We start from the raw sequence: 10,768 nt of genomic DNA on the forward strand, positions 1-10,768 counted from the left end.
TGACCAATGAATGGCCAGCCAGCGTGAAGCAGTTGCTGAGAAGCTCGGCGCTGCCGGGATGGGGGTTGGTGGGGGTGTGGGAGGAGGGCGGGCGCTGATTTCTGTGTGGGCTGGGGTGAGCGTTGACAGAAAGCGCCCTCAAGCAGGGAGCTGCCTCCCGGAGCTGAAGAATTCAAAAGCATTATTTATTGGTGAATCTTGGAAGGGGGAGAAATAACATGTACGTTCAAGGAGGACGGTTAACGGGGCTGATAAGGGGTCGGGGAGTTTGGAAACAGGGGAGGCGATGGACTGGCAATCCCGAGACCCAGGGTAATGCTCTGAGGATCTGGGTTTGAACCCCACCATGGCAAATGGTGATATTTGAATTCAATAAAAAATCTGGAATTTAAAAGCCTAATGATGACCATGAATTTTGCCCCCAATCCCAGCATCTGGTCCTTTCTCCTTGTGATGTGACCCTTGCTAAGTGCAGATCAGCTATCAGAATTCCCCACATGACAGCACTGACTGCAGAAGTCCTGAGACTCCTGAGTTGAGCTCTCTTGTGAGGCTGTGAAAGGCAATCGATAGACCAACTGGCCAGCAAAGTGGGCCCAGGGCTGAACCATCAGCTCGAGGGAGGAGAGGTCACTACCTACCTGTCTACAGGGGAGGAGAGGTCACTACCTACCTGCCTATGAGGGAGGAGAGGTCACTACCTACCTGTCTACAGGGGAGGAGAGGTCACTAACTACCTGTCTAGGGGGGAGGAGAGGTCACTACCTACCTGGCTACGAGGGAGGAGAGGTCACTACCTAACTGTCTACGAGGGAGGAGAGATCACTACCTACCTGGCTATGGGGGAGGAGAGGTCACTACCTACCTGTCTACGGGGGAGGAGAGGTCACTACCTATCTGTCTACGAGGGAGGAGAGGTCACTACCTATCTGTCTACAGGGGAGGAGAGGTCACTACCTACCTGTCTATGGGGGAGGAGAGGTCACTACCTACCTGTTTACGAGGGAGGAGAGGTCACTACTTACCTGTCTACAGGGGAGGAGAGGTCACTACCTACCTGTCTATGGGGGAGGAGAGGTCACTACCTACCTGTCTACAGGGGAGGAGAGGTCACTAACTACCTGTCTACGAGGGAGGAGAGGTCACTACTTACCTGTCTACAGGGGAGGAGAGGTCACTACCTACCTGGCTATGGGGGAGGAGAGGTCACTACCTACCTGGCTACAGGGGAGGAGAGGTCACTACCTACCTGTCTACGGGTGGTGGAGTGGTTTCTGGAGTCCATTAATGCTGAACATTTCCTTGCACTATTATTACATCTCACATAATTAAGATCGTCTCTTCTAGCCACAGGCTCAGGAATTCATAAAATTATCTATATTCCTCTGACAATAACTCCCAATATATTGAGTCAATCTTGGCAAAATGACATAAATAAATTGTGTAAAATGAGTTATAACAGCCCTGGGGTGATCAGTAATATTTCTAATAAAGATTATTGTGCTTCCTCCTTTCACTAATCAGAAGAACTATTTTGGATAAGGTATCACGCAGTAAAGAACGAGTCATCATGCACTCGCCTAGAGAAGTATAGATTCACAGTTTAATATTCAAATCATTAATGTTAAATACTTATGGTCATTTTAACTCACTTCATTACATTTAAAAGCTGACCTTATCTACAGATGCAACATGATAATGTCAGACAACAACCATGTCTATCATGTGCCTTATGAATAATATGTTGGAGTGTTCCATAATTGTATGAAAACAATCAAAACACAAAGCCGACTCTTCAGGTTGAATTTTAAAAAGGGGTCGGCTACTGTGGTCAGGAAGAGTCAGGGTCACGCCATTGGCTCAAGGGTGGGAGGAGAGATCGGGAGGGTCCTGGGGCACAGACACCATCATCGAGGAAGGACTCAGGGGAGAGGCTGGGAGGGGAAGTGCCCTTGGGTGGTGCGGGGCAGGTGGTAAAGGTAGAGACACTAGGCTTACCTTGCACTCCAGCCAGGCCTGAAGAAGGATGAAGAAAGCAGCAGCTGACAACAGGTCTTTTATTTAAACCAGTACTACCCTCATTACTGTCTTTATCTGGTTGTAGGACATTTCTCTATCAGCTTCGGCTGTGCACAGTAAATATCAAGTTTGGACAAGAATGGAAACAATTCATCACTGATGTAGCAGGAATGTATCTTGAAACATCACTGGACTGTTCACCAATCAAAGATATTCTGTATTCTGTTGGGTTTTTATAATCAGTTTTCATGGTCCTAAGTAAAAATTGATATATCAGTAGTGATGATGCTATGTATACAATTAGAGATGAACTGTGGGCCAAAGACTAATTTTGTTTTAAAAACCCAACAGAAAACCACAATAAAAAAGTAAACTTTAATTAAAGATACTTAAAAAAAGTTTTAGGTCATAATTGCTGCCATATTGCCAGGTGGAGTTCTTTATACAACTTTCATTCTAATGAACAATGAAAAAAGTCAGATACGGTGAAGTAATAAATATGCTAGAGACATTATTCAACACACTAAAGAATAGGTTTCATGAAGCAAGCATAAGCTCAAAATTAACACTATTACAAATGTTTATGCATGGCTATCTTGACAATATATTTCAAAGTATCACAGGCTATTAGTGATTAATAAATTGTGCAAGCAGAGATTTTCTATCGAGCTGCACACGTCGTTTCCCACCAGATCACTTCTCTTCACACCACTGATTTTCCTTCCGTACCTGTGTTTCCTCTTCCTCAGTAAAATCATTCCTTATGTTGAACGTTTTGCGAATTTCTTCAGGGGTTTTTCCTTTAATCATGTTTGCCACTGTTTTGCAGGTTACATCTAGAAGGCCCTTGATATCAAGGTAGTTTGCAGCCAGAATTAATTCAAAGAGTGTGCCCTGGTCAACTTTCAGAAACTCTTGATCCCACACAGGTATGTTGTCGGTTCGCTTTTCTTTGTTTTCATCATCCTCTGGTGGGGTAGGGTCATCTCGGTGATGTGTACACCACTGGATCACCTTTTTCAGAATAGCAGCATTCACATTTGGGAGTGGCACTGGATCATCATCACCTTCATCATCCATACCTAGATCTTCCAACATTGTTTTGATAGTGATGGATTGCTTTGCTATTTCTACATCAACCTCAAAGATCTCTCCATCTGAGCTTTGCAGCTTAATGGCTGGCATTTTCTCGGCCTTCTTCTCGCACCACCGCACCCCCACCCCCACCTCTCGGCTCCTCCTCTAGCTTCTCTTCACATCGGACCCAAACAGAACAGTCCACTGGGTCAACAAGGAAGGAGGGACTGGGGAATCTGGCATGTCCTACTTGGCCAATGATTCCTGCTGTTCAGAGCAATAGCACTCATTGGCCGTGTAGCCTGTCAGTCAGGATGGTTTATGTGCCAGATTGGTTGCCAATTGTGTCAGTGCCCAAGCAGCCAATTTGCCAGGTAGACCATCTTGACTGACAGGTTTATCGGCCAATGAGCTCTGGCCCCCCAGAGGTCAGGTCCTGGTGTTTAGCATCTTGTGTACCTGCCTCTCCCAGGCACTGCCCAGAGCTACTTGAGGGTCATTCTCAATCTCCTGTCTCCTCTATTGAAGGCCATCAGTTTTCCACCAGCCACAACTCTGCCTCTGCACCTCATAGGATCACTAGGAGAAGTGAAGAGACATGAAAAGCAGGCACTACGGGAATGCACAAGGTGATTCGTTTATGAATTAAATGTGCAATTGTAGTTTTTATTTTTTGTGTTGCTGTAAAGAGGTAGTGATGGAGGGAGGTTAAGGAGCATAGGCTGCCTGTTGAATGGGGAAGTGTGGGCCTGTGGTGGGAATCATTGCTGGTGGGACAGACAGACCAGCCAAAGGTCCGTTAACTTCAGGTGAGAATTTCCAGTCCTGTAGCGGGAAGGACCAGGAAATCCCGTGTGTGATTGAGTTCACTGGCATCACTCATTAAATTCAATTTAATTAGTACATGTTATTGTCCTTAGAGGAAGTCACTGGGGGTTGAATTGCTTATTCATAATCAACAAGAAATTAAGAAAGGAAAGAAAGAATTACGTAGCCATATAACAACTCATGGCGCTACAGTGCAGCACGAAGATCACTGCCAAAGAGAATAAAAAAGATATAGATTGAGAAAAGAGTCTTAGCCCTTCATGTTCCTTCCCTAGCACAGGTGTGTCCTATAACTCTGTCTAAGCTGGTGATATGATTGTGTCCTCCAGATTGTCTTCTGTACCAGGCATTGATGGTATATTGAAGGAACAGAGATGAGGATAATACAGAGTTTTAGGAAGATCTCTGATCCTGGGTAGTCACAATCCACCAGCAGACTCAGCCATCCTTAATATTCTGCTATCTCTCTGCTACAAAATGCACCAGGCCAAGGAGACCACTTACTTTTGCTGGCCTGGCCTAATCCCATTCAGAGATATTCCAGCCCCAAACCTCCCTGCTGGATGGCAATGACTCACCTCTCCTAGGCCACGAGCCCTCAGGCCTGGTACTACGTGAAGAACCGATCCAGGAAAAGGGATAATTAGGGGGATAACTGATCTCACCCTGAAGTTACAGTTGATGCAGCTGAGCTAAACCTGTCCACCCCAGCATGACTGACCACTATACAGGGGCATCATCTCCCTGTTCCTACAGAGACTTCTTTCAAACTGTTGCTATCTTGTTGTTGAGGTGAGATTAATATTGTTCGCACAGTATGCAGTACACCACAACCTGTTCAGCTGTGCACTGCAGATCTCCCCCAGAGTGGGGTCCAAGCAGTGGGAGGATTGCTTCGATGACGTGTCCTATAAAGTATTTGACATTTTGAAAAGAAAGGAAGTTAGGAATATGTGGTAGGGTAGCTCTGTTAATTAAGGATGTCATTAGTACAGTAGTGAGAGATGACCTTAGCTCAAAAGAGCAAGATGTAGAATCAGTTTGGGTAGAGATAAGAAATAGGAAAGGTGGGAGGGCTCTTGTGGCAGTAGATTATAGGTCCCCTAACAGTAGTTACACTGTAGGATTGGATATACAGAAAGAAATAAATGGAGTTTATAAGAAAGCTACAGTGATAATCATGGGTGACTTTAATCTACATGTAGATTGGAAAAATCAGTTTGGCAAAGATTGCCTGGAAAATGAGTTCATAGAGTGTTTTCAGGACTATTTCTTAGAGCTGTACATTCCAGAGTCAACTTTGCCAGGTATTTTGCATCTGTCTTCATGGTAGAGGACTTAGAAAACTTCCCAAAGGTACTAGAAAATCAAGCGGTGAAAGGGAGGGAGGAACTTAAAACAATTATCATCACTTTGGAAAAGGTGATGGAAAAACTATTAGGCCTAATGGCTGACAAGCCCCCAGGTTCAGATGGGCTGTATCCTAGGGTCTTAAAAGAAGTGGCTGAAGAGATAGTAGAGGCATTGGTTATAATCTTCCAAAATTCCTTAGATCCAGGAAGGAACCCAGTGGATTGGAAAATAGCTAATGTAACACCTTTATTCAAGAAAGGAGGGAGGCAGAAAACAGGAAATTATAGACCGGTTAGCCAAACATCTGTCACAGGGAAAGTGCTAGAATCCATTATTAGGAAGGTCATAGTAGAATACTTAGAAAATCATTATGGGATTAGGCAGAGTCAACATGTGCTGTAAAAGGGAAATCATGTTTAACTAATTTATTAGAGTTCTTTGGGGAAGTTATATTCAAGGTGGATAAAGGGGAACCTGCAGATGTGGGGCAGAATTTTGCCCTTGTCGGCCAGGCTTGGCGGGGGCAGGTGGATTGGAACTTACCACCTCTTCCCAGTTTGGTCTATAACCAACTCTAACCTGCACTGCATCTTTACTGCTGCTGAGCTGTATGACAACTGTTAGGAAGTTGTCACGTTCTGTAACTCTGTGACTCTAAGAAATGGAATAAATGCAGCAATGGTGGCACTTCCCACATCCGGAGGAGAAAGGACCAATAAAACCCACACCACTTCCAACCTTTTGAACATGTGGCCACAAATTAAACAATTAAATTTTTATTTCTTTATCAATAACACTGTGGATCATTGGTTTATTGTGAAGGTTCATACACAAATCATAGAATTCTTTGAGACAGTTTAGGATTCCAAATTTAGGGCTAAAAATGCATTCACATTGCACCAATCAAAACGGTGTGTTGCAGATTATAGTGAATCCATTGGGGCAGACACCCCCATTGGCCGTTACCTGCGTGGCCTGTGTTAGAGGAAATGGGCACAGGTAGCCACAGGCCACACACTGTCTATCCCTGAGGAACTGATATAGTCTGCGTAGTGCAGCTTTGAAGTGGTGCTATGCAAGTGAATTTTCAGCTCGCAGTCTTTACTAAACACTATTTAGATTGACCCCATTGGATGACAGTTCAAAGTAATGCATGCTTTTGATTTACATATGCAGTTGCACATATGCTACACAATTTAAATGATTTGAAAGTTTTGAGCTAATAGTCCACTACAAGCCTTCAAATTTAGATGCTCCTGAGCATTGTAGGCGCTGTATGGAAAATGACTGGTGTGCATGGCTCAGAGAAACTCCACGTGGAATGCATCTCATTCAGCATGAATGCCAGAAAAATAAAAATCAGCTGCTTTATTGCAAAGCACACCTCTAGTTTTTAAATAGCAACTTCTTATTGAGGTGACCATGTACTAATTTTGAGTTACACTGTCAGGGCTGGCCAACTTTCAAACTTTGTACACTTAACTAAAATTGCATACTGACCAAGAAGAAATCTTTAACTGTGTCTGCACAAAATATTGAAGCTCAGCTCGTGAGTGGGAATTTTGAGGTGCTTTAATTTTGACTTCATTTGAAACCATTTTTCCTGCCTCTGTCCCTATCTCGATTGCACTCTCTCCTTACCTCTATCATTCTCACTTTCACTGTCTCTCTCAATCTCCTTCAAATTCCCTTTTACCCGTTCCCCATGACAAGTTCTATAGAAAATCTCGGGAATTCCAGATCACAGCCTACATAGCAAAACATGTCAAAACTTATTCTTGAGCAGAATTTGCTCCATCAATACTCCCTCAGAAAAAAAAAATCATTCAAAGGATCGTTTTACAAAGATTTGGAGGAATTTTGCTGTCAGTGATGAATGAATCATGCCAGCTGTTCATTAAGGACAAAGAAGCATAATGATATGTTGCAGTCATGATGAGATGTTGCAACCCATGACATGTTGCAGCATAATAATATGTTAAAGCATACTGACATTTTGCAGCATAATGACATGTTGCAGTCATGATGACATATTGCAGCATAATTACATGTTGCAGCATAATGACATGTTAGAGCATACTGACATTTTGCAGCATAATGACAAGTTGCAGCCATTATGACATGCTGCAGTCATGGTGACATGTAGCAACATAATGACATGTTGCAGCATAATGACACGTTGCAACATAATGACATGTAGCAGCATAATGACATGTAGCAACATAATGACACGTTGCAACATAATGACATGTAGCAGCATAATGACATGTAGCAACATAATGACACGTTGCAACATAATGACATGTAGCAGCATAATGACATGTAGCAGCATAATGACATGTAGCAACATAATGACACGTTGCAACATAATGACATGTAGCAGCATAATGACATGTAGCAACATAATGACATGTAGCAGCATAATGACATGTAGCAGCATATTGACATGTAGCAACATAATGACATGTTGCAACATAATGACATGTAGCAGCATAATGACATGTAGCAACATAATGACATGTAGCAGCATATTGACATGTAGCAACATAATGACACGTTGCAACATAATGACATGTAGCAGCATAATGACATGTAGCAGCATATTGACATGTAGCAACATAATGACACGTTGCAACATAATGACATGTAGCAGCATAATGACATGTAGCAACATAATGACATGTTGCAACATGATGACATGTAACAGCATAATGACACGTTGCAACATAAAATGACATGTTGCATTATAGTGACATGTAACAGCATAATGACATGTTGCAGCCATGGGAACACAGTTACACTGAAAGGGGATTTTCTCCTTTAGAATCTTCCTTAATTTTAATGAGCTATCTTGGTCCAGCAGACATTTCAATGTCACCTGTATGGTATGTAAGATTTATCTAACTGTCCTGCTGCTTCCTTTGACAAAGGAGTAGAAAATATATTCTCTGCTCACTCTAGTACGCTGCTTCTTCTTAAATATTCATCGCCGTTTGATGTTAAATAACAGGATAGCTTTACCTGAATGATGCCAGCTTCTGGTTTCTGACCTACAGAAACCAATCTCTGTTTTAATTTAGGAAAATGTACATAATTAACCAACATAGTTAGAATTTTAGAAAATGTGCTAATTTTTAATCTTGTTTCATTAATAAGATATGCAATTGGTAGATTCAACAAATTCTGCCAGCAGCTCCAAATATAGTTTTAGTTTCAAGATATGATTTAATGGATTGAGAATTAATCCAGCATTGTTTCTTCTTCTGTCTAACGTTCCAACATGTGTTACCTTTAAGGGTCCCCAGTGATTGAATCTCAGAATGAATGATCCTTTTCCAATGTGTTTAAATCTCAGTGACAAACATTCCTTTTCTCAAAGTGATCACCTTTTAATTTTTACATACTCAGGCTCAATCAGGCATCTACTTCATCAAATCTGGGATAACAATTGTGTGTTTGTGGAAAATCGCAATACAATCTGTTTAGAATGCTTTTATAAATATAAAGGTAGACTGTAATTATCACCAAAGATCACTTACTGCTAAACAAAGCTTCTTGTGGGATCAAATCCATTTTCCACTTGTTGCAACGTGAGAAAGATTTTTTTAAATTCAACATTAGAATTCTCATTTTACCCATGGATTGATAGGTTTCATCGATCTCTGGAGGTCCAATGAAGTTACAGACTTCATCTACCTGCTTCATGAAATCACACTGCTTTGAGAGCTGTGAAAACTGGATCCAAATGTTATACTGAAGTAGCAAAGTTTTATTATTGTATAATCGGCCATAATTTATAGTCACTGGGTATCATGACATCTGAAATTATTTAGACATGGTTTTGTGTGCTTAGGCTTTTAAACCTTTCGCTGGCAAGTTGGTGAAAGTGTATCTGATTACACTGCAGTTACAGCTTCTATAGGTACATAGAACCATAGAACACTACAGCACAGAAAACAGGTCATTCAGCCCTTCTAGTCTGTGCCGAAATATTAGTCTGCTAATCCCATTGACCTGCACCTAGTCCATAACCCTCCAGACCTCTCCCATCCATGTATCGTAAACAGGAAACATTCGGCTAAGACAAATGTGGGTCCATTACAGGCAGAGTCAGGAGAATTTATAACGGGTAAAAGAGAAATGGCAGAGAAGCTAAATGATTACTTGGTGTCTGCCTTCGCTGAGGAAGATACAAAAAGTTTCCCAGATTTAGAGATTCAAGGCACTAGGGAGAATGAAGAAATGAAGGAAATGAGTATCAGTAAGAAGGTTGTATTGGAGGAATGAATGAGGCTGAAGGTTGATAGGTCTCAGGACCTGGAGCAGAATTTGTAGCTCTGTGGGTGCCTGACCCGACCAAGCATGAATTGGCACACGCTGACATTGGTCGAGTGTGTCGACATCAACGTACAGTCGCGCGATAGTTTGATTGGCGGACACGCGCCGGAATCAGCAGTGCATCCACCGACAGTTAAAAGGCCAATTAAGACCATTGAGTTAACGATTAACTTTAGTTTCTCACTGTCCGTTGAACCTGACAGTTGGTGGGGGAGCAGGAGAAAAGGCCAAGCAGCCTTTGTATTTCTTTGGAAACCTCATCCACAGGCAGGATGATGTTTCCAAAAGCAAATACAAATAAAATAAAAACTTTATTTTTTAATTGAAAACATGTCCCTACTCAAGTGACAGAGTCACACAAGGGGACATGTTTCATTACATTTTTCTGCTTTTCATTATTTTTAAAAAAAAATCTTCATCTCCCTGAGCTAGCTCCGTGCCTCAGGGAGATTATTCTCTGCTCTCTCTCGCCTGTGCGCAGAGGTCGCACTCGGCCTGCTCACATTGCCCCCACCCGCCACCCCTCTGCCCACACAGGCAGCGCTCAGCGCTCCTACTCGCGTATCACACTGGGTGGGTCTTAATCGGCCTGCGTGGGATCACGGAGCAGTGCCGATTGTAGGTGGCTGTCGGCTTTCCGGCCGCACCAACCCAGCCCTGCCGACCCCACACACCGAGGGCAAAATTCAGCCCCTGATATCCCTTGGAGGTGGCTACGGAGACAGGGGATGCTTTGGTGATCATCTTCCAAAATCCGATAGATCCTGGAACAGTTCCTGCAGGTTGGAAGGTAGCAAATGTCACCCGACTGTTTAAAGAAGGGAGGGAGAGTGAAAATGGGGAACTACAGCCCTGTTCGCCTGACAGCAGTAATAGAGAAAATGCCAGAATCTATCCCAAAGGACGTGATAAACAGATGATTGGTTAATAATGATCTGATTGGGTATAGTCAGCACGGATTTACGAATGGGAAATGATGGGCCACAACCTCTGACTAGTGTCGGAAAGTGCTGCCCACAGGAATTAGAAGAGTTAAATACCTACTTACCCGGTCTTGAAAATAACATTGACATTTCCGGAGCTGCTTGTGGTCCGCATGGAGAGAATCCCAGCAAAGTCTAGGTCCAGCGGATTCAAGGACGCCATGCCCCCT

General features: G+C 42.9%; 1 protein-coding gene across 1 annotated transcript; it reads right to left on the minus strand.

Moving 5' to 3' along the window:
• Positions 1 to 2,533: 2,533 nt before the first annotated feature.
• On the minus strand, positions 2,534 to 3,224 carry LOC121283373 (S-phase kinase-associated protein 1-like). The gene has a single exon (XM_041197869.1). The coding sequence runs from the start codon at positions 3,202 to 3,204 to the stop codon at positions 2,713 to 2,715; it is 492 nt and encodes a 163-aa protein (XP_041053803.1). The 5' UTR covers positions 3,205 to 3,224; the 3' UTR covers positions 2,534 to 2,712.
• Between the last annotated feature and the right edge of the window lie 7,544 nt (positions 3,225 to 10,768).

The sequence above is a fragment of the Carcharodon carcharias genome, chromosome 10, assembly GCF_017639515.1.
Source record: "Carcharodon carcharias isolate sCarCar2 chromosome 10, sCarCar2.pri, whole genome shotgun sequence".
Classification (NCBI taxonomy): domain Eukaryota; kingdom Metazoa; phylum Chordata; class Chondrichthyes; order Lamniformes; family Lamnidae; genus Carcharodon; species Carcharodon carcharias.